At 44.8% G+C, this 24,996-nt stretch overlaps 2 protein-coding genes across 6 annotated transcripts in view; one reads left to right on the top strand and one right to left on the bottom strand.

Annotated features, from left to right (window-relative positions):
• LOC149356740 (protein CutA homolog) overlaps positions 1–15,038 on the bottom strand; it is a 51,438-nt gene extending 36,400 nt beyond the window's left edge. For 3 of the 5 annotated variants that reach the window (XM_089584301.1, XM_089584300.1, XM_089584299.1), the window contains exons 1-3: positions 14,844–14,981; positions 8,459–8,622; positions 3,504–3,563 (exon numbers count right to left, since the gene is read on the bottom strand). In XM_089584301.1, the coding sequence (XP_089440427.1) occupies positions 3,504–3,563; positions 8,459–8,622; positions 14,844–14,918 (299 nt within the window). In that variant the 5' untranslated portion in view covers positions 14,919–14,981. Of the gene's footprint in view, positions 1–3,503; positions 3,564–8,458; positions 8,623–14,641; positions 14,808–14,843 lie in introns of those variants that run through there. The other 2 variants (XM_089584303.1, XM_089584302.1) reach the window with 2 other exon arrangements.
• Positions 15,039–16,791: 1,753 nt separating this feature from the next.
• The window catches only part of LOC149356739 (deoxynucleotidyltransferase terminal-interacting protein 2), a 33,039-nt gene continuing 24,834 nt past the window's right edge, over positions 16,792–24,996 (top strand). Inside the window, exons 1-2 of the mRNA XM_089577816.1 lie at positions 16,792–16,986; positions 17,106–17,208. Coding sequence (XP_089433942.1) covers positions 16,899–16,986; positions 17,106–17,208 — 191 coding nt within the window. The 5' untranslated portion in view covers positions 16,792–16,898. The remainder of the gene's footprint in view (positions 16,987–17,105; positions 17,209–24,996) is intronic.

Below are 24,996 nucleotides of genomic sequence, written 5' to 3'. Positions count from 1 at the left end.
ACTTAACATGCTATCTAAATTATTCCATGATTCGACTGTAAAAATAAAAAAAAATTAAAACTTAAAGGAGTCCAGAAACGGCATAAATGGCAAGACATCAAGCGGGTTAGAATGGCGAGTGACACGTGCAGAAGAACTGGCAAAAGAGAAAGGGAAAAAATAAATTTTCTTGTTGATAACCTTTAAAAAGAAGGATAACACGCTCACATATGCGTCAGTGTGAACTTCAGGAAGGAAGTTAATACTAATACAAAGAGACAGAGGGAAAACACAGCTGCTTTCGTAGTCTTCGGTATGTGCCATTTATGTGCATACGAGTTCTTAATTTACCACCGTTACAGTAACGAATGTTGTTTTGGCCACAGCTCGTATCCTGCCAGTTGCCGCCACCACCACAGCATCCAAGAGCAACCGTTAGCACATTTTTCCTTTCCACCAGCACATGCAACTTCAAGCAAACCTATCCAGTAAGGCACCCGTCACTATAACACTAACTGCAGACGATTTTGTGCCTACAGAGGTATCACAGTACTGTTAAACGCACACACTTCTGAGTGTATGGACATTTGCGCATCTAAAAAAGTGAAAGCATGCAGAACAGTTTTATGCAAAGGGGTGCCTGTGGAGGGAGCAAAGCAACAGAAGGAAAAAAACAAGAAAAACAGAAGTAAGGAAGATTGCTGTGAAATTCAAGAGCATGTAAGGAAATATTCAACAGTGCTGTGGTCGTCATCGGTACCCGTTTCTTCTTTTTGGATGATGATTTTTAAAAGAGTGGGAAAAGATTCGGTGCAAAGGTGAACTTAGTGGCTGACACCACGCTGTGATATTTAAAGCAGTAGTGCATATAGATTGCATTATTTTATTGAATGTATTGACTGTACTGATTGTTTTATTGTATCAACCTGCTTTTACCTCAATTCGATGCTTCAACCCACTCCTATGTTAGTCCGGACTAGACCGATAGTACATACAAATAAATAAATATTAAATGTTTGCAGCAGTTGTGACCAATGCATGTGCAAAGTGGGATTAGCTGCACTGTGCCATACACACTAATGAAACCAGATCTCCTACAAGTCTGCATTGGGGTAAAGTAGAGCAGTCTTGTAGCCAGATGACCATGAATACTATTATTTAAGGCTCTTGAAAATGCTGAACTTCCAGATTCTATACGCTTGGATGCAATGTGCAAAACTAGCTAATGATGAACAGGATGAAAAATCAAATGGCACACAGTCATTACAACCAGCAAACTGAACACCTGAGAATAAAAATTACTGTTTACAAATTTTAGCAGCAGTTCCACATCCCCAAAATACCTTTATTCAGCCTCTGCCAAGTCTTCAAAAATGGGTTTCAATGTCCCAAAGTCAACTCGTCCTTTCTTAATGTGTGATTTGTTCAACTAAAGCCTCAAAATTCCCGATGCATTGTCTTTTACACTAATAAATCTCGCACTGATTGCAAAAAAAAAATTAAGTTTCAAGAGTGTAGCAGTCCTGTCGCCACCAAATAACCAAATTATCTAGTCATGCACAGCTGGACAGTAAAGTCTCAATTCCAAATTGCCTCCTTCTGTGCTTGTGCACATATGTCCACCTTCGTGGTAATAAAACTGAGGTTGCTTCAAAACCTCTCACTTACATAAAGTACAAAAAAGTGGGGCAATCCAGCCTACCCTCGCTTAACACTTTGCAGCACGGCGTTCACATTTGTGCACGTGACTTTTCACAATTTCTCCAAAAGTGTCAAGCGTGGTTTTCGAGAAGTCAGCGATACCTGCTCCATTTGAAATGCCTGCTGGACACAATGGCAAGGCCATTTTGTGTCTAGGAAACATCACCGTTTTTCCAAACCAATAAAGAGGGATGGACATCACCTGGAAACTGTCGTCTGGTGCTGTAACTTCTTTCCTCTCTAACACTGCAGTATGTTTTAGTAAAAGACTGTGCAGCTGACTTTTCACCGCATAAACAGCTTCACATGATGAAAATAAGTAATCGGGCATAAATGCGTTTTTTTCTTACATCATATGCCTGCAGTCCTGCGAGCGTGGAAGTGTGTGGGGTACATGAGTTTGTAAAGTTTTTGAGCCATTCTTGCCACTAACGGGGAGTTCTCAATATAGATGCATAAATTTTCAGATTTTTCTTGATACCAGAACATAACCTGAAGCAGTTATGGGTAAGTCAAGAGTGTCAGAATATGGCGCCATAAGAAAAGCCACTGACATCACTTGCACCTCATGCCTCTGCGCACATTACGAAAGGTGCTTCCTTCCTCACTCTAGGGTTAAAGGGCAGCTGCCGCACTTTTTTTTAAATTTCACGATATTTAAGGATTCAAATCTATGTAGGCTGTAGGTATAGGATGCCAAGTGTTTTTGCACTAGCTTTTAAAATAGTGACGTAATCGACGATTGAAATTTGCGCTTCTCCTCAATGCACCGGAGAAGTGCAGGAAACCTTAGCGTGACGTCATGGAAGGTATGATTTCAAATTACCGCTGTCGTTAGCCACACCCTGCCCTGACGCGTTGGACGCTGCCAAACAACTCTCGGCAGGGTTCGCCTTCGGTGGCGTTCGTTTTTTTCCTTCAAAGCAGGCGTTTTGTGCGTTGGAAATGTACCCATACCTTCGATGACGTCATCATGCGCCCCCCACTTGGCGTTGTGCGCTGCGGAGAAGCTTGAAGGGCATCCAGAATTTAATTGACGATTACTTCACCATTTCAAGTGCTAGCTCAAAAAGAATTCGCATGCTTTACCGGCAGGTTTCACACATTCGACCCTCTTAAGCTCGTTGATTTCTAAAACCTATGCAGTTTCCCTTTAAAGGGGGGAAGCTGGTCTTAGAAAAAAATATTTTGTCAATGAAGTCACAATAATAGAATCTTCAAGAAACATGTATTTTTGCGTGCTAATTCCAAATAAATAATTTAATTTTATATAAAACACGTCCTTGTGCACCTATATAATATGTTATGTAACTTTTTGCCGAGAGCTTTCAATAAATTTTGCTGCACGAAACTTGCTAGGACGCATTCCATAGGCCTGTCTTGACATCACACTATGCAATAAGGGCAAAATGATTATCCTACCTATCATAGAAGTTGAGTTACAGGGTCTTGAATTTGCTACTTCACGAACGGGAAGAAACTGATGATTTCAAAATCCTATAACTTATAACTGACCTTCTATAACACGCAGGATGATAATTTTACCCTTATTGCATAGCTTGGTGTCAAGAGAAACCAATGGCATGCAGTCTAACAAGTTCCCTGCAGTAGAATTTCTTCAAAAATCTCAGCAAAATTTGCCTAACATATTGTATAAGTGCACAAGGACTTGTTATACATAAAATTAAATTACATATTTGAAATCGGCACACAAAAATGCACGTTCCCTGATGATTTCATAGTTGTGACTTCATAAATAAAAATTTATTTCTAAGACCCTCTTCCCCCCTTAAAGGCGGCAAGAATGTATGCACCATACTCACACAGAGACAATGCCAGGAACTATGTTGACGCACGCAGCCAGCTTCTTTTCCACCAGGCCGCTGAAACAATCGTCAAAGGATGATTTGTGCTACTGGCAATTTTCACGCCAGCACAGAAAACCAGTCTATGGAGGATAGGGGCACGCGAAACTGCATCATTGCTCAACTGCACAAGTGGTTCGTGGGCACATTCATCCATTGTAGTCAGAACAATTCTAAAAGCAATTAAACAAGCATGGCAACAAAATATAAGAGCTGCTCAATATTACTGCATCAGCTGTATGGTATCAGTGTGCTATGCTTGCATCATCATCGGCCCGACTACGCCCACTGCAGGGCAAAAGCCTCTCCCATGTCTCCCCAATTAGCCCTGTCCTTCGCCAGTTGCGGCCACCGTATCCCCGCAAACTTCTTAATCTTATCCGCCCACCTAACTTTCTGCCGCCCCCTGCTACGCTTGCCTTCTCTTGGAATCCACTCCCTTACCCTTAAGGACCAGCGGTTATCTTGCAGGATTATCATAATACCTCAATGCAGATTGATTTGCTTAAAGGAACCATGAAATGGTATCTAATGACGTCAAGAAAACCGCACGGGCAATCAGTATCCCATCAATGCACCGAAAACAAATTTTAAACCTAGTTTCATTAACACCGAAAGTAACAAATGATGCCCGCCCTCTCCCCCCTAAACTCGTACAGGTCAAGACTGCAACCACTATGTCCCATCCTCCCCAGGCTAAGAATGCGTGCCAAGGTGTCACCCTCATCAGCTGGCAGTAACAATTAAAAAAAATTATTTGTCAGTTACAGAGTCCATGCAGGGCACTCAAATTTGACTCTAATACTGACAAAGAGCACTTGTAGAAATCTGTTGCATTAGAATACGACCATCAAAAACTTGGTGGACTCTTCAGCTCACCTTAAGAATGTGACACATAGCGTCCCTACTTGGAGGGTCCCTGCTTGGGAGTCCCCTGGTACACTCTTTCAAGGAAACTGACACGCTCTATCTATTGTGTCAGTGATGCTAATATGTGACATTAATTGGCAACACTAATTAGTTACCCTAATTAACTAAGTGTTGTAGTACTGCATTTCGCCTACTGTACGGTGCAAGGTGCTCATAAAAGGCCGCCGTTTATCCCACTGAATGAACGTTCCCCACTGGTACAGAGGTAGCAGACCAGGCTACCGACCCAAAGGACAGCAGTTCGATTCCGCTTGGCCACCTTTTTTTTTTTCAGCAAAACTGCTTTTCTCGTCACTACCCACTCGACCAATCAAGATCTTCAAGCCACGCCTACGCCGGGTTTTCCATTGAATAGGAACTTTCTCACGTTAAAATCATGTCAGGGTTCCTTTAAAGGCTCTTTCCCGCCTAACAATCAGGTTCATTGTTGATGTTTTACTGAGCACCACTTACACTTTTGCGACGTTGCCACAGTTGACAAGATACCCTTGATCAGCAGTAAGGGCAAGCACATACCATACTAAGAATTTACAGAAACACTCAATGTGAGTAAAAGAAAAAACTTGGGGGCATTCTTAACCACACTGTTAAAAAAGAAAATGTGACAGCATTTAGACTGCCTGTTATGGTGTCTACAATGAGTGATTACAATGCGTGTCTAAAGTTGTTGCAATTTTCCTGCCAAAACTTTGGTTGGAATAAGTTCCATTGAAGTTATACAGTATGAATGAGTCATCACCATCACTTTGGCAAGGAAACGTTATACTCGCATGCACCATGACTGCACAGTCCCAAGCTTATTTCTAGAAATGCATTTGTTCGCACTAGATGAGCAAGGCGCTGTTTGCTAACAAGCATCACTGGACACAGATAGCTAATAAGCACACTTCAAGCATGAACAGTGTGGTACATGACTGTCTCAGTATTGACAGCTCTTACAATGACATACGTGCACGGCACTTTGTTATCCATGCCAAGTCCAATAAGAACCCCCGTGATCCCCGTCTAGAGGTCAATGGGTGCACAGCCTAGCCCCAGAGGTACACGCCAAAAAATTGTCTGGATGTTGCCACATGTTGTCGGCAAAAATATGCTCATTACTGACTATTTCCAGCTTATAAAAGCTGCATTTTCAATTAAAGTAGCCTCTGTGATTTGGTAAGGAATGTCCCCTTTCCCAGGAGCACATCGTTTACGCCGATAATGGCAGCAACCCCCAACTTGCAGCATCAGAGCGTGGTGTCCCCACAGAGCTAAAGATGCCAGTGGGGAAGACGGAAACAGCACTCAGTGAAAGTGCCATGTGGAGAGGGACTGCAGCAGCAGCAGCAACAATGACCACTGCCTCTATATGCAGCAGCTTCTGTCAGGAGTAAGACGCTTCTAAGCCGCCTCTTGCAACAACATCCTTGGAAGCCCCAAGTGGCGATGAAGGGAGCTCCCCTCACTGGTACTACATTCCAATCTTGCATGGAAGCTCAGTGTCAGTTTGAGAAATCCTCACTTGGTTATTTGGACTGCTAGTTTTCTTTTGCACTAGTCATGGTTTGCATCTTATAATTAAACTATCTCTCGTTCTGTTGACATGTCATCAGGAGTCCATCGAGGGTTGGTACTGCATTGCAAGTTCCTGCATCATCATTTCTTCTTACCACGTCTCACACAGCCTTCAGATATATTTCGAGATACTGCCTGATGAATCGGGAGTCACCAAAACCTTAACATTAATCTATACTACGCCTGTACTAGTAATTTCAAATACAGTTTTTTTTTCATGCACAGTTGAAAAATGTAACCTAATCCCCAGAAGAATAAGGTCTTAAGGTCTCTAATCCCCGGAACATTAAACTCATTCCTAGTAGAAATTCTACATGATTTTATGTATTTTGTTGTGTTTAAAGTGCATTGCTTCAATTTATTTCATGTTACTGCATCTCTGGTATATTCTGTGACACCATTTTATATTCATTTCTTGTGCTCTGCTCTACTTCATGTCAATCTTGTTCTTACAGTTTTCTGTCTGTGCGTTATTAATGATTTCATTAACCCACTCCTGCAATAGCCTCACATAGGGCCTGCAGTATGTATGAACAAATAAACAGACACAAGAGATGCATAACAAGCCACACGGCATGGCTCACAATGAAACTCAACAAAGGGCATAGTACACATGCGGATGCAGTCGAGAGGAAGTGCGCGACAGGGGCACTGCACATCAGTGGGAGGCCAGGGCATACAAACGTGTAGCAGGTGGAATAGAGAATAACTGAATGCTGGCTGTAAACACGCAGCACGACAAGATCCCGCAGATCACAAAATCCCAATGTACACGCTACCGGCACCTAGGCAAAACGATGTAGTCCCCAACATTCATCACTGTGTACTGTGGCCAAAGCCGTCAATGAAATTCTCATTACGGGTGGTAACTGCTCTGGGAGTTTCTTTGACACTGCCCTCACCAGCGGCAATGCACTTCTGCCACCAATGCAGAGAGAGAGAGAGACTCTTTAATGAAATACAGAGAATTTAGCCGGCGTTTTAATATCGCCGGCATGCTACTCTGCGTTAGGGAGGGGAATTTGGGAGATAAAGACAGAAGGAGAGCAGCGTGGAAGAGGTAAAAAAAAAACAGATAAAATGCGGCCATGAAATGGGTACTAAGGATGCAATGGCGAGTAGACTGGTCCTTGTGTGCCATAGTAGAAGAACGAGAGGAACTGTTGACAACACCAACAATGCAGTGTCAGACGCAAAGCTCATGCCCTTCAAATGTTCCTTCATCCTGCGGAACACCAGGTTCCCAGGTGCAAGGTCAGAGTTATAAGGTGGGTGAGGTTAGAGTTGTAACAGAACCTCTCTCAGAAGCTTCCAAGTGCTCTTCTTTTCCAGGCTATGCAAAATCTGGTGCTGTCTGCTCAGTGCACCTGTCACAGCACATGGCAGCGATCAGATGAAGCCACCTGTCCTATACACCCTGAATACACACAGCCAAGAAACTGTGTTGTAACGAAAAGAACACTCCGAGCCGAGTGGAGTGCCACAACTCCTAGGGGGCATTGCGGTGGCATAGCAGTCTATTGGGCCCAAAAATACGCAGGATGCCTATTGCATCTGTTCTTTTGCAACCAGTCAAAAGCAGCCACAGCAATTATGACACAGCCATAATAATACGGAGCTTGTTTCAGCAATTAGACTCCTTTCAGGCCTTACCTTGTAAAAATTAAGTGGCACGTAATATATATGTTTAACATTACGTTCGTGCAAAAGCAAAGAAGCTTCCTCTTTTATATAATGCATGAGAATAGTTGGAACACTGAAGCATACTCCGTATTATTTAGCTCTGGCTGTGCCTAACTACATTAACCATTTAACTGCCAAATGAATCCCCAAAAAATGCACCAAAATCGCCAAATTGCACTGGCAAATTTTGGCGAAAATAACTGCTGTCAAGCTTAAAACACGTGCTCAAGGTGCGAAACACATTTGGATGGATGGATGGGTGGATGGATAGGAGCGCCCCCTTTGAAACGGGGTGGTGGCAATTGCCACCATGCTCAGCTTTTCTTTCTTTATTTTTGTTCAACTGTGTTGTCAATTCTCATTAAGATTCACCATCTTTTTTACCATCTTCTTCTTTGCCATCTTCTTTTCATGGACAATTACCATCCTCTAGTGTTGAAAATTGCAACCAACACAACTGGCGACCGTAACCTGTCTTCAGCGGTGGGAGCAGCGCAACATTAGGCCGGACTAGTGTGACTCTCCCATGGTGAGTACAGCTCAAGGATGGTGGTTAAAGGGTGAAGAAAAACCGACAGGGGTCACCAGCACTGGGAAATGGCTGCAGGAAATCAATGTGTTGGCTTGAGCTGCTACATGAGCTGGCTTTGGCCATAACTGGGTTGAGACCAGGCATCCCCTCACAGCATGAACAAGTGTCCCTCCCCCTGCAAAGAAGAAGCCAACAAGGCAAAGATCCTCACGTGGCCAGCTTCTTGGCAACGTCCTGGTTGGGTGCCGTCACATAGGAGACTGAAAAAGTTCCCGAGAAGTTTCCCGGTGCACCAACTCCGGCCATGGACGCAAGGGCTCGGCGAGCAAGCAGAGGCAGCAGGCCCTGGTGCATCAACAACGCAACACAGACAACCTGGGAAATGTGGGAAGATGAGAAAGTCCAATGGGTAAAGGATTACCTGCAAGCCAGCATTATCGTGGCAGATGCCCACTGCCCCTGCAGAACAAGCACAGAGACTATTCATGGGGAATTATTCTACAGACACCAACAGACAGCATGCCGACTATGCCATCAAACAGCTGTTAGCAACTCCATATTGCCGCCATGAAATTTAATTCATTGGTACTAGCAACACTCTGGCAACCCCTTAACCATTGGTAACCTCGAAAAAAGGTTACTCCTTCTGTTTTTTCTGTATTTAATTTTGTTACGATCATGCAGCATGATGGTGAATCACCATACCTAGGTTTCTTTGGCCTCTCCATGTGCAATTCAGCCCTCTTTCAAACTAGCTGTATATTCCAAGCAAATGTTTGCTACCTAGCATATCAGCTCACTAAACAATCGCAAAGTACCACAATGCTCTCCTCAAATACATTTATTATGGAAACACTTAATTCTTTCCATGCTGGAAAAGCAGAAAGATGCACACGTTGCCAACACATCTGACTGAGGCTGCTATATGATTGTGTTTTTCCCACATAATTACGCTATCTGGTGGCTTCTGGAATGGCAACCGACATCAAAAACAACACCCCTTCCTGGCCAAGAAAAGACAGACAGCACGAGACAAAAATATGCAGAGTGAGTAATTCCTGCAGACAAGCTACCCAAGCAAGCTGCAAGATCTTGTCACTTTGATGTTCACTCAAAATTCCCACTCGCTTCCATCCAAGTTTTATTCCCCATTCCAGACATCCATGGATGGTGAATTAAGACCTCACTTAAAGGTGCACTGAAGAAGAATCTGAACTCGTCTTTTTGCCGTGGGAACTCAATCTACACATTCCGAGCATTCTTAGAAACTTCGATTTATTGCCCACTATGGCCGATTTTCCTAATTAAATCCGGCTCCCGCCTTTTTTTTTTTTTTAGTCTCCGCGTTCGACCAACGCGTGGAGTGCCTTTCAGCCAGCTCCGTGGAGGCTTTGCTTTCGCTTTATTTTGTTTTTTATGTTTCCATGAATAAACAGTTTTATTTGCAGATAACATAGCCGCAAAACAAGCCCGCAGAAATAAAAATATGCGCGGACTATTTGCTTCTGCGGATTACTACGCATTATTCCGCCGATGGCAGAGCGGCAAGCCGCCACGGGACTGGGTGAAAGGCACTCCGCGCGTTGGTCGACTCCGCCCACCGTACGAGGGAGAATTAAAAAAAAAGGCGGGAGCCGGACATTAATTCGATTTAATTAGGGAAATCGGCCAGACAGGGCAATAAGTCGCAGTTTCTAAGAATGCTAGGAACGTGTAGATGGAGTTCCCGCGGCAAAAAGACGAGTTCAGATTCCTCTTCACTGCACCTTTAACGTCACAACATAGCACCCATTCAGGTACAACTAATAACCTACAAGCAACTACTTACTTTACCCTCCCACTTGCTCAGCTCACATGCACCATTTACGAGGGGGCTTCCACAGAGCATAGCAACAACAGGTGGCACGCTGCTAGGCTTTCACAAAACATACACAGGCAGTGTGCATGTCTGAAAGGTGAGCAGGCAAGGATATGCCTCATATTGCCCCACTGTGCATGCATGCAACAGGAATCTGACACCACCCTTGAGCCGTCAAACAGACAAGTGCAATGATAACAAGAGTCACCACCACTTTCATTATAGTTGTACAACACTGCAGGCCTTCAACTGAAGTAAATATAAGAATGGTCAATAGCTCCAAGACAGCACTTAATTCCATTGCTCTGGCAAGCCCCACACCACTTCTCTGGCACTGATCAATCTACTAGAAGCAAGAGAGGTAGATGACACATGCCTCCAGATATAGAAAAGCCAAATTAGATCAGCGAGCGAAATGCCATCTTATTAGGCTGCAAAGACTATAATACCCAGTGATAAGACGAGCTTTGGAAGCGCAAAAGCAGGACACAGCAGAGAAGTGGATGGGATAAGCACATGTTTTTGCGCTTCCAAAGCTCTTCATGTCTTACCAACAGTACTACTCTCTGAGTGATAATCTCATAACTGGCATCCTTGCCCCGTTTGATTAAGTATATATGCACAGGTTTATTGGGATTTTAACGTCCCAAAGCGACTCAGGCTATGAGGGACGCCGTAGTGGAGGGCTCCAGAAATTTCGTCCACCTGGGGCTCTCTAACATGCACTGACATTGCACAGCACACGGGCCTCTAGAATTCCGCCTTCATCGAAATTCAGCCGCTGCAGCCGGGATCGAACCCGCGTCTTTCGGGTCAGCAGCCGAGCACCGTAACCACTGAGCCACCGTGACGGCAGTATATATGTACAAAAATAGCGCTAACCTTCCCACCATGTATCAGAAAGAATCTCGAAACTACTTCATTTTACTCTTTCTCGGTAAACTATCCCATATCCCACCTATATCCAATATTGCATTTGGGTAAAATGAGTTAAGATTAAATAAACAGCATACAGAAGGCTGAGAAAAAAAAGTCACAAAGTCCTAATGATCAGCACAGACTGGCAGACATGTCAACCAATAGGACTGGGGATAATGGATCCATTTGTGATTTCATCATTCCCAAATTCAGGGCCCAGATCCCTCGTGTGCTTATTTTACAAGTTTGGATGGTACTATCTCCAACCACCGTAACACTTAGAACAAAAAATTACCCATCCTTTTAAAAAAGAATCCACTGGTGCTATGCTCTGGAAAGTTAACAAATTGTATTTTTGAGGCCTGAACAACAGGCAATGCAGTTTGCTTCTAGCCATGTTGCCACCAAGTGGCCATGAGTTTCAATGCTGAGTCAGCCAAAAAGTGTTTGGCTTATTACTCGCTGCCTCTGTTCCGCTTATAATGTAAGCATTTGCACTGAATTGGACTTAACTGCCTCATCTTAACTGGCCTTGTTGGGCTTTTGTGATGCTTCAACTGCCATGGATCCGAAGCAGAAAAATAATCGCCAGTCCTGCTGTGAAACAGATTGCCAAGCTTGCAAGGGAGACAACAAAAGACTGCATCCCATCGAGACCGCAGAAGAACTTCACCGAACGTTTACACATTCACTCTTGTGCAGATCCAACTTTCAGCAACGGCTGGGTTGGCACGAAGTGCTTGTGCCAGTCATCATCATCAGGCTGACTACGCCCGTTGCAGGACAAAGGCCTCTCCCATGTCTCTCCAGTGTACCCTGTCCTGTGCCAGCTACAGCCACTGTATCCCCGCAAACTTCTTAATCTCATCCGCCCACCTAACTTTCTGCCGCCCCCGGCTACGCTTGCCTTCTCTTGGAATCCACTCCCTTACCCTTAAGGACCAGCAGTTATCTTGCCAACGCATTACATGCCCTGCCCAAGCCCATTTCTTCTTCTTAATTTCGGCTAGGATGTCATTAACCCAGGTTTGTTCCCTCATCCACTATGCCCTCTTCCGGTTTCTCAACGTTGCACCTGTAATTTTTCTTCTCACAGCTCACTGCGTTGTTCTTAGCTTAAGCCGAACACTCTTTGTTAGCCTCCACATTTCTGCCCAATAAGTGAGTACTGGTAAGATACAGTGGTTGTATACTTTTCGCTTGAGGGATATTGGTAAGCTACCATTCATGATCTGAGAGAACCTGCCATATGTGCTCCACCCCATTCTTATTCTTCTAGTCATTTCCCTCTCTCGATCTGGATCTATGGTCACTACCAGCCCTAGGCAGACGAATTCCCTTACCACTTCCAGTGCCTGGCTACCACTTGTAAACTGCTGCTTCCTTCCAACACTGTTGAACATTACTTTGGTTTTCTGACCCACCGTTCTGCTCTGCCTCTCTAACCCATTGATCATGCTTTGAAGTTTGTCCTGAGTTACTTAGCAAGGCAATGTCATCAGTGAATCGGAGATTACTTAAGTATTCTCCATTAACTCTTATCCCCAACTGTTCCCAATCCAGGCCTCTGAATACCACCTGCTTGTGCCAGTAGGGGTGTGTATATTCTGTTTCATACATCACATGCAACATCGTCAAAACACTTTTTTGGGCTGCCTGAATCCACGATCAAAAAGTAGTGCATTCAGTGCGGTGAACATAAAGTAATTAATGCTTTGCCTGTGGGCTTAATACATGATACATTTGCCATGAGCTTTATTAAATGCGCTTTTGCAGCTAACGACACACTGTTGCTTTCTCGTGCCCTAGACCACTCAGCCACAAAACAAGCGTGGAGTAATACGCCTCCCTTTATTTTTCCGGTGTGGACTACTTCCATGCCTATCACAGCGTTTCACCTGATGTATGAAATTGAGTATAGAGACTTGATGCAGGGGTGATATGTGTTGTGTTTGTGCTGCTGCACTTGCATTAGTGTATGCCTAATCTAGAGAATGCTGCTGAAAGTGTTGGAATATACTGGACCAGCAACCAGTCATGGGGTGGGGGAGGTAGCGGCAGTAGCAGTGTGTGGTGCTGGGATGCGCGGTCCTGGACACTAACGATGAGGCCGTGATTTCAAAAAACATGCTGGTGACAGATGTGGAATACAGCTATGCGTTGCTTTCTTGGTGGGCTCCACCTTACTCACTTCTTGCCTTGTGTTCGCACACAGTTGTGAAGGAAGGCTAAATACCCTTACAGCTGTTCAGCATGTCACATAGTGAGAACTCGTCTCCTTTTCTTATGTCGAAAAAAAGCATTGTTCTCCTCTAAAACTAGGAAGGAACTGATAATAAATGGGCATTGGGCAATAACACAACAGTTGGTTTGCTGTGGTATGTGGCATTTAGCATCCTGCATCACGTTTTTAGAGTGAATTTTAGTTAGGCATGGTTTTGCAAGCATACACACACACTGATGGCAACAGAAGTCAGGTGCGCTGCAAGTGGTTACAGGCTCCTTAGATTTGATGAAAAGCCAAACAAAGGCATGACACAACCTGGCGATCTGATGCAAAAAGAAAATGCGGGCACACATCTAGATGCGGTGCACGGCAGTGTCACCACAGGTAAGATTCTTAAGTAACTCGTGGTGGGCGGTAGCGCATTGGATCATTAAAGCATGTGCATCGTATCTTCAAAGAGCTGATTATCGCTATACCGTTAAACGCTGGCCTAACTACCGGCGTCACCACACTTCTTTCACATTGGTTCAAGGCGCCCACTTGGGCTTATGAAGCATGCTACATACTTCCAAGCTGTAATTACAATCACCAAGGCAATCGCACCGGCAGCTGCACTTGCCTGCCTCTGACCTTTTCGGTGTTGTCACGAGCTGCAAGTGGTGAACTCAAATATCAGGCATGACTTTAAATTGCAGTGTGAAATTACAAAGGAACTCAGTATATACTGCTGGAAAGGAGAACAGGAAGCAGTTGATATCCTTTCAACTTTGCTCTCGCTTTCAATATTGTCATGCAAACAACACAAGGATCGATCTATTGAGGCTACAGACATACAGCGTGCACGTATGCAAGCGTAAATGAAATAAGTTTAGCATCACACACATGCCTGTTTCGTTGAAATAGGCACTTTGCCAAGAGGCCCTTGCCATTGTTCTTGCATGCTTTATATCTGGCCGTTTTTAAACAGCCGGCGTACTCAAGGCAATATAAATTGCTGGAAACGGTCCTTTCATGGCCTTAATATCGACCACTGCTTGGAAAAGCATGTTCAGCAATTTTACTCTCGCCGTAGAAGGCTTCTCTCAGCGAAACCGGTGAATTGTTCGAGATCGAATTTCGCACAGGAACGGCATTCGGTCGGCAGTGTTGTTTTACACCACATTTGTTTGGGTACTTGCCCGACTGCCACAGACAATGCGAATATCTCCCTCCCGTCGAATCAGGCAAGTACCCAAACAAATGTGGAATAAAACAATACTGCCGACCAAATGCCATTACTGTGCGGAATTTCAGCTCGAACAGTTTACCGGTTTCGCTGAGTGAAGTATTCTGCGGCGGAACACGCAAAACTGACGCCCGAGAGGGTCAAAATCCCTACGAAGCGCACATACCTGCGAGCTGAAGCGAAACATCACGCATGCAACGTGGATTGCAGGAGACTGCAAATGGTTCTCTCGCTTATGTTTTCGCGCCTCGACAGAGTAGCCCCCGATGCTTACTAGGTTATGACGCCCGTTTTTACCAGGCTGGTTAGACCGCCGGAGACGCGCTACCCCACACGACAAGTCATGCGGCTGGAAAGCCGATACCTACCGCGAGAACACCCACCGACGTCCACGTAAACGGAGATCGTTTAAGCTGTGCGACCTGCGGCACCGGCACTGGCATCTAATGAGGGACTACACGTCGTCGGCGGTGCAGCATAGAAAATTTGCAATGTTTACGCACCTGTGCATCGATGCAACAATAACACTAGTAGAGTGAACTAAAAAGTGGCTCAAACGCCACCTGTGTATCGAAACTGAGACCAAAAAGGGTCGTTCGTTCCCACTAGTGGCGCTGCGAGCGTTATTCCGATTATTCTTCCCTAGGTGTTAGGCGCCTTTTTTAGAGGCGGTGCAACGCACACGCCAGAGCTCTTTATTCTTAACTCTTTAGTAAAAGAGCTCTGGCATGCGCATAAATTTTTGCCTACAATGGAAGCTTCTAAGGTTGGAAGAACTCCATGATAGATTGACACGCAGGGCCGCCACGTTCATTGAAGTCTCTGTTCAGAGAGCAGCTAGTGTGCACTTCCATGCAATAAAGGAAAAAAAGAACGCCGCGTAATGCAGTGGAACGGTGAACTCGCTTCACATGCGGAAGACTAGGGTTCGTGTCCCGCTGGTCCAACGTTTAGTTTTAATCTTCTTTATTTTTAAAAGTGCTAGATAACAAAAAGACAACCGAAACCGAAACCAAAGTTTGTGCAGCGTCGCCTCGCTACTGCTGTGTATTTGTCTCGCAGCGCTAATTTTGAATGCTCGTTTAGAGCACACCCGATGATGCACTCCAATTGCTCCGATCTGTGCCGTAGCAAATCAGTAAAGACAAACACACCCTACAAAAAAAAAAAATGCTGGGAATTGTTTAGTTCAGCTTGTCGTGTGCCGGCCGCACAGAGTGCGTACCGCAGACATGCGCTGTCACTGAACGAAGTTTTCGTCTACGAGCTGCTCATAGTGTTTTCTCTTTCAGCTTGTGAAACAGGAAGTTTAAAGCACAAGTGGATCAACTGAGACCTTTTTGTTTGTCGTGAATGATTATACGGCCTGCCTGTCATAGGGAGAATGTGTCTTGTGTTCCGTTTCGCTACGATCACGGGGCGCGAGAGACGGACATCTCTTCATCGCTCGTTTCGATTTGATACCTACAGATACGTGTCGAATCGAGCTTTGCGGTTAACAAGGAAAACCGTAATACATATAGGGAGCTTAACCCCTTGTATATAGTCATGTTAAAGTCACCCGTTGTCCATTGAATATGGTCACATTAGAGTTGCCTAAAGCACTTTGGCTTGCTTTTTTTTTCTACTTTTGGTCCGATTCTGGTGACCCTGTCGATCCCCCGATGCAAAGAGAATGACCGCAAACTCATCATCAGCAGAAACAATTTTACGAGAACTCCGCAAGAATTTAGAAGGACATGTTGTAGACCAGTTGGTAGGACATCGCGAGGAGCAAAACCGCAGAACAGGACGGGACAGAGGCAGGCGACAAGACAAGGTGGTTCAGTTATACCGCCCTGTGTTTTCCCGTCCTGTTTTGCGGTTTTGCGCCTTGCGACTCCCTATGAAGTTCGCTGCTTTTTTTAGGCGCGCGCTGGGGTGGGCGAAATGCAGCGGGCGAAACGCAAACGGAACAGACGTGACGTATGTGCTGTGCTAACAAGAAGAGTCTGCAGAACACGCAGTTCTGACCTGTCCGGCCAGCCTCAACATCCGTTTGGAATGTCATTTGAGCAGGCCCTTGGTTTCCCGCCGCTCTCGTCACTAGATGGCAATACGGCTGCCACAGATACGGAGGATTTCGGAGGGACAGAAGCCATGGTTGGTGTGGTGGAAACAACCAAGCGTAGACTGACTTTGCGAAAAAAATTTTTTACGAAGACTAAAAAGACTGTAAGGTCTCCTACAAAATAGGTTACGACATTTCAGAGGTTTTTTTATTTTTTTTTTTTGTAAGAACCGCTTGATACAAAGCGAAAGGCACATATCCAAATCAGTCCAAATCCAAATCCAAATTGACTTCAGCGGTTCAGCGAGATCGTGTTGTTGTCACGTTGTTTGCGTTTTCTGTGCATTTTAGTGCCAGTGAATGCAATTCCGAAATGTTGCAGACCGGCTGTACAGCTTCTTCGCCCCTGAAATCAAAGTACCTCCAAAAGTTTGACGGGCTGACGCTTGAAAACGTGTCAGGTAGGCCGCTAACCACTTTATCGGAGCAACCAGCTTGTCCTCTGTCCACTTGTATGAATGTTAAATGTGGACTGAAACCAGAAGGCCTTTGTGTTACGCTGTTTGCTTTGTCTTTACAGACAGCTCTGACGACGACGGGAACGAAGAACCTATGTTTATCATTGACAGCAGACCATGTGCCAAACCGGAGGTCGGCAATGTCCGCCGCACGGCGGAAGAAAGGTGTGCTTTCTGCTTTCTATACGCTCATGCGCCACTCACTGTAGCTTTAGTACCTACCACGGTGCGGAAGAGCATCTCTTTTCCTTGCACCGTGGTCGTAGCCAAGCTACTTGCATGGTTCCTATGAAATACCCGCATGACATCATCAGAAATTCAGTGTCGTCGTCAGGTGCATGGACTGTGGGGTAGTGATGAAATACTTGTCGTACTCGATCAAAAAAAAAAAAGAGCATCGAATGGCAAAGACATGTGGCTTCCACGGGCATTTTGGTTCAGAAGAAACCCTTATCATGTGGCACTGAAGGCAGCCTTGAAAGCATGCTTTTTGCTGTCAGCGCCGAGACCAGTGCATGCGTGCTGTTGTAGCAGGATGTTTAAAGGTGATCTGTAGTGCTGATGTCGGTAATCTGCTATGGCATTCACTTTAGTTCTAGCTTCATTGTTTGCATTTTTTTTTCTACGATACATCACACATTCTTTGAGGCCAGAACTGTTGACCTGTGATATGTGTGACGATGTTGCACATAGTGATGGTATGCATTTAATCATCAGCCTAGCTACATTCATTAATTTCTCTCCGGCCGCCGCGGTGGCTCAGCGGTTATGGTGCTCGGCTGCTGACCCAAAAGACGCGGGTTCGATCCCGGTCGCGGCGCTTGAATTTCTTTGGAGGAGAAATTCTAGGGGCCCTTGTACTGTGCGATGTCAGTGCACGTTAAGAACCCCAGGTGGTTGAAATTTCTGGAGCCCTCCACTACAGCGTCTCTCATAGCCTTAGTCTCCTTGGGACGTTAAACCCCATAAACCAACCAACCATTAATTTCTCTCCCATATTTCTCCAGTTAACCTTGTGTTGTGCCCACAAATTTCCTAATCTCATCCACCTACCTTTTGCTACACCTGGCCTCTCTTGGAATCCACTAAGTTATGCCCCTGCCAAGCATGCAAAATAAAGTGTTTTTATGGGCAGTGTGCTTGAGCCCTTAGAGTGCCCTTTACGCTATGCGGTGTTGAACGTGAAAGCAGAATGTGCTCATAGGTACGAAAATGACTGCTGACTAAAAACTGAAATTTTTCGAAATGGCGATCTGTAAGCGCAACCTTCAGGATTATGCTTGTTAAGAGCAGTAGAGCACATTAAGAGGACCATATCTTAATTTTTGCCCACGACATCATTAAATTTGTTTTATGGTATTAGTGTGGCAAGTCAGGTTCCTAGCGAATCCAAAATCTGCACAACAAAAAACATGGTGTTCTACAGTGCGTCCTAGTAATGCGTTGTTTTGCTGGTCACTATCATAAAACCATTGCACAAAGAAAAATAATAATGTAACTGGTAAAATCAACGTGTATGCGCATTTTATTATACATTAAATTTTATGCCGAAAGAATCACTGCTGTTGAGGCTACGTACTCAGTCCTCCAAGTGTTAATAAGGTGGATTGGTGAGCTAGTTGGTTCATGATCGTATAACTGAGCAGCAGAGAGTGAACAAGGACGTTGAAGAAACATACAGACGAGGACAATTATACTACCTCCAAGTGTTTTCTGAGAATGCACTCCAACCGGAGTGCGCTGTTCAGCGAGTGCACTTATGTTACGCCACTTAGCTGTGTTTTTTGAGTGCACTTTTAGCAAGTGATACTCTTTGTAAGTACACTTTATTTTGCTTGCTTGACATGGTATTACTCCGAGTGATCACTGATTATCATCTCTTCACGTTACATGCCCTCAGTTAGCTCAGTCGTGTTTTCACAAGATGTGGCGCCTATGAAAATGCATCTGCTACCCAGACAACTGGTGATCTACTACCATGAGGTGCAAGCTATGCATATGCGAAGTGGCAGGTGCATGCCTGACAGCTGCCCCCACCCTTCACTTGCACCTGTCACCAGCATGAGCGCTAGAAGCTGGTGGTCTGTTTTCAACCAGGGGAGCTGTGGAGAGTGCAGGGGAGGAGGAATGCACAAAGCAGCCGTGTGAAAAAGGTGGACTGCATTTTGTCTTGATTTCTGTTTAACAACAAGAGACTATTCCTTCTTTGCTTTGAAGGAAAATGCCATGAATTAGACGTAATGAACACACTACCTAATATCGCCCGGGAACCTGATCCACTACCACCTTGGTACTGCCTTTCTGTGACTTCATTTTAACACAATTTAGCCACCGCCATGGTGGCTCAGTGGTTATGGCGCTCGGCTGCTGACCCAAAAGACGCAGGGTTCAATCCCGGCCACGGCGTGTGCCGTTAGAACCCCAGGTAGTCAAAATTTCTGGAGCTCTTCACTATGGTGTCTCTTATAGTCTGAGTCGCTTTGGGACGTTAAGCTCGTAAACCAAACCTCTTTTAACACAATTTCACAAAAAATTAAGCACCACACGAACACATAATGTAAGAATAGTTGGCGCTAAACGAAAATTACAAGGAATGTACAGTGTTTCATACATATGATTTAAAATCATCACACTACGTCGGAAGTGTAGTGATGCAAAATGAGATGGGAGAAAAAAGGCATTCATTTTCACTGCCTCTGTGTCTATAAAAAAAAAATTAAGAACCTCAAGAACAGCATCATTTACACCGATTCTTTAGGCATATTCACCGTATTTCACCCTAGAAATGCAGCTCCACCTTTAATTGGAGACCTAGTGTTCAACAGTAGAAGACCGACAGCATAGGGACACCATAAAGTTTTACTGGGTTCCAAACCACATTGGAATCAGTAGCAGTAAGAAAGCAGGTGTATGTGCCCAACAAGCTTGGCACAGAGAAAAAGAAAGTAAACGTAAACATTCCCTGAGCCCTGCTGCGGTGGCTCAGTGGTTACGGTGCTTAGCTGCTGACTCGAAATACGCGGGTTTGATCCCGGCCGCGGCGGCCGAATTTCGATGAAAGTGAAATTCTAGAGGCCCGTGCACTGTGCGATGTCAGTGCACGTTAAGGAACCCCAGGTGGTCGAAATTTCCGGAGCCCTTCACTACGGCGTCCCTCATAGCCTGAGTTGCTTTGGGATGTTAAACCCCAATAAATCAAATCATTCCTTGAAAATATTGCATAAATTTATTACACTGTAAGCTGAGAAATAAATGACAGCCCAAATGTAATATTGAAGTAAATATTAGGCTACACCTAGTTAAACCCATCATAGGCAAATGGAAGTCATGCTCACACAAAAAGAACATTTCATTGAAATCCTTTAATTTCACCTTCGCATTGGAGACACACCTCACACCTTACACTGTTTTGTTCTTGCATAACAAGAGCGACCAACCTGCGAGCTATGTGGAGAAGTGATCTCCATAACCCACATTTTATGCTCATACACAAAGCTAGAGAAAGTACTTGTAACCGCTGCTAAATTACTGTTTATTGCAACGGAACGTATTTTTAAACACACCGTACGTTCAGTGATGCTCACCGTGAGGAATATTGTGTTGCTCACAGGGAAACTGGAGTGCTCCTTCGGCTCGCTGAGGGAGAAGCTCCCATTAGTGAAACATCCTTCAACTTTCCCGTGTGACACCTTGTGCATCTCCCTTTACATGAAGAAACGTTATCTTAAAGCACTTTAAGGTGCCCGTGTAACAGGGGTTTTAACCCCTCCATCAAGCACATTAGACCTTGCCTTACAGACCAATGCCACTCTATATTGCAGTCACAAAACTTTGCAGAAGAGCTGGATAAACATCTTTCTTCAATAAACTAACTGAAACAAAAGCATCGTTCGTAATCTGCTATGTTTTCCGAACTTCTTCACTCTGTGATGTCTTTTTTTTTTTTCCCAAAAACAGTTCTGTTGTTTTGCGTGAAAATTGCCCGCTGCTTGTTATTTCACATGTGCTGCTCTTCATGTTTTGTTAGTTATTGTGCTGGTGTCAGAATGTATTGATTGAGTAACATTGCTACACCCAGCATTATTTTAGAGCGCAGCTCTTTGGCGTCCGTTCCTGGGTTTCGCGTCGGCGTCGGCCTCGTAACCAGCTCCGCCCCCCTTTCATCCGCAGCTGGGGTTGACTCACTATCGGCGTCAGCGGCATCAGTCAGTCGCTGCTATCTCTTCCCTCCTCCCTTTATCGTGTTGTCCGCTTGCTGCGCGCGCTTCTGCCCCCATCGTTTGCCGCTGGGTGTACACGCCGCCCCCCTCCCCCCTCTTCCTGCGAGTCTCCGGTTGTCAAAGCGCCGGCTCGAACTTAATTCCTTTCTTCGCTCCTCCTCCAATGCAACCCCTGTGCGGTGGCAATCAGAGAGCCAGATCGGTGGCGGCGGATCTGTATATGTGCACCGCCCGAGCCGAAATTGCCGCTGCCGTTCGCCACTGCGAAATTATCTGCCAGTTCTTTCTGAGCCATGAGCGAGACGACCGATGGAAGTCCTCCGTCTGCTAAAAAAAAAATTCTGTGATAGCGCATACATGTGTTGCTCGATTTCATCTATCGAAAAGGTGAAACAGCTTATTTGCTGCGCTCAAATTTCGCATTAGGAAGCAACGTAATCGTCGGTAATTTTTCGTTAGTGTTTTTTTTGTTTTTTGCATTGTCACACTCTTTACTGTATTGCCCCTCCTGCTAGGGCCAGTTTATTGGCCTGCAGTATAAATAATTAAATAAATAAATATACCGAAATGAAGTCTTGTTACCAGTAAAACAGGAAAACAAGTTCTTGGGCCTAACATTTGACAAAAAGCTCACATTCCTACCTCATATAAACAACCTAAAGAAGAAAGCATCTCGAACCCTGGTGGCATGTGGGTTTTTTTTTCTGCATTTATTAGTCTCCCGTTGATGGAAACCACAAATTAAAAAAAAAATACGCCCCAATGCTCCTTGGTTTCAGTGACTGTTGGCTTTCGTCATCTATGTCATAACCAGCACTCCTTTCCATTCCCTTGTCCCCTTAGTAGGAAACACATTACTATCGCGCTCAGTATGAGCCACACCACGCGAGCGCTTTGCAAGGTTGTACAGTGGCGCTGATCATGACATGTTTACGAGTTATCGGGAGAGAGTCTGGCTGTTCCATCAATCGCGCTGAAACCCCTCAGCCTCGTTTATCTGAAGGACATTGCTGTCAGTTTTTTTCTCGTTCATTTTGTTTTCGCTAAAGAAGAAACTGCAAGATGATACAGTATTTTTGCCACCAACCAGATATGGAGTGCGAAACTTTTAAGGAATGAGCGCTTCTTTCGTGCAAGAAGGGCTATGCAATTGCTTTAGACATGGTTTCAGCAGTATTGGGCACCCGGGACAGGCTGCGAGCTGACAAACGTGATGCTCCTTAATCTGGTCACTACAAGCAGCCACTGTCACGCATATTAGTCTCCGGCACTTCAGTCCAGCATTCCCCGTTCAGTAAAATGATGAAGCGCAAAGTTGCATACCAAATATCGCCGATTTTGCGCATTGAGACAGGCCCGAGCACGAAGTTTGGGCGTCAATCGACGGCTACCGTTATCATTTTCGAAACTGATGTCACAACAAGACTAAGTGAAGGAGAAGTTGAAAGGAAGCAAGCGGAGGTGATGTGCACTTGCAAGAACAGCTACACTGTCTCCAGATAACTCGAAAACACGGCACAATCAGTGCCACTGTACAACCTTGAGCAGCGCTCGGCCAAGCACTCGCGCGGTGTAGCTCGTACTGAGCGTGATAGTATGCAAGTCACAACACAGGGGCATATGATACAATTCTGGTGGGTGCCGAGCCATGTTGGAATAGGTGGTAATGAAAGAGCCGGACCTTTCATGTTCTCGTAGCCGGACGTTCAGGCACCATCCCATTTGGCTTCCTTTCCTTTGTCATTGCTAACAAGTATGAGCTAACTTTTTAGGCCCCCAACATCACTGATGTTTTTTCACGTGTTTGTGAAATTCTGCAGAAAACAATTTTCCCATACCTTGAGCTTGGTGTGGTAGCCTTAGATGCTTATGCGCCACATAACCCAACACAATATAAACACATTAGACCTTGCGTTTGCCATATGATGGCCTTAGTTACCTGTGTACCATGAAAACCAGCACAATACACTGTACCTGAGAATTGTCTTTCGTTGACTAATTCTGCCACTGCGAACAGCTGCTCCGATTCCCATGTCGGAATGCTCTCCACGCTTAATTGTTAGTAACCTATCCCCTACCTAAACTCATTTTAGCTCCTTCCACTCAAGGCAAGGAGTTATTTCTGGCATGCACAGGTCTCTCCATAAGAGTGGGCCAAAGCTCATGGTAGTGCTCGTTTATGTCATCTGGCTACCAGGGAACAATATGCTACAAAATTTGCCCCCCCCCCCCCCCCTCTTCTTCATGTCTATTAGAGGCTTTCCCTCCTCTGCAGCAGCTGCAATGTTGGAGGGGGGTGGCTGCAGAGGGCGCCAGTAGGGGCAGGTTTAAGTGTGGCCCTGCTGTTGCTCACGAGGGACACCTTTCCCTTGGACCTTGTAAGCTGGGCCCTGTTGACATCCTTGAAGCACATCCAACTTTTGCTTTTGGCAAATATTATTTTCTGGGCACAAATTTTCATTTTTTTTCTTAATGTTATGTTCCCGGCAGTCAAAGCGCCGTGGGGTTTACCTTGGTCTTCATTCTAGAACCAGTAGCTCATGTAGTCCTGTTAGCAGCTATCCTTGCAGAAGGGAGTTGTACAGTCAAAACAAAAAGTAAAAATGTGGAATCATCAGAGAAAAGCCGTGAGAGAAAGTTTAGTTCTAAAAACTTTGTCGTCATGTTTTGGTTGCACTCTGTGCTAAACAAAGGATCCGTGCATCATACGGTCCGTGTGCTAAGTCAGCGATGTCACTGCTGCCAAACCGTCATGGAAGGACATTTTTGTGCCATTTATGCATGGTTTCGTGTTGACGGTTGCTTGTTATGGTTCCAAAAGTTGTCAGCAGTGTCCTTATATGTAGTGGAAAATTCTGTTTAACCAAGTGATGGCCCTAGGCTGATGATAAGTCTGAACAGACTGTGCTAGCTGACATAGCTTAGCCATGTGGAGCCTCCCAATCTGCAATCAGTGCCTCATAACAATTCGCAAGCATGATACTAAATTCCAGATATCCCGTCCCACTGTGTTCCTGGTTACAGCACTTCCTTAATTTTCTCTTGTGGCCTTCTGTGACTGGTACTTGAATAGGTAGCTAGTTGTGGCATGGATGCCAGAAACACTGATGTTCTTAATTGAAAACAAATTTTGAGAAAATGAAATCAGCGTACTTTTATCAGCTTTTTTATCCAGTTTGAACTGAAAATTTCAGTCCAACCCCTCGTTACGAGTTGGCGTTTTTTTCTTCAGGCTTAAGAGAAACAGCTAGCTCTATATAAACTAGCTCTATATACAGCAGGTGATTGTTGTCACTTAATTGGCAATTTTTTAATCAAAGAAAACATTATTATTCATGCTACTTAGTAGTTGCATAAATGTGCCACTGTGTATTCGATGTATTTAAAAATTTTTAAAGGGCCACTGACCACCCTCTGGTTGAAAACGAGTTTTCTACCTCTTAGGTTGCAAGGTATCATATCGAGAATGCATGGCTGCAAACATTTCTTTAAAAAGACTCATTCATAGTGGAGTTCTAACCATCGCAATCAAGCTGCTTCATGTTCCTCCCCTTCTGTTCCCTCTGCGGGATTTTTATCTCTCCCCCATCGTCGACTAGCCTCCGCAAGCACCCTGTTCCTCCGATGTTAGCGGAAGGCATATATCACATGCCTGCGTCATGGCCCCACCTTGGAAAGTATTCTTGCTTTCGTCCTTTTTGCTACCCGGGATACTTTGGGGGTGGAGGGAGCA

The sequence above is a fragment of the Amblyomma mixtum genome, chromosome 3 (assembly GCF_055824585.1).
Source record: "Amblyomma mixtum isolate Tamu chromosome 3, ASM5582458v1, whole genome shotgun sequence".
NCBI lineage: Eukaryota > Metazoa > Arthropoda > Arachnida > Ixodida > Ixodidae > Amblyomma > Amblyomma mixtum.
Note: the sequence above shows the minus strand (reverse complement) of the source record. Positions and strands in the feature narration are given on the sequence as shown.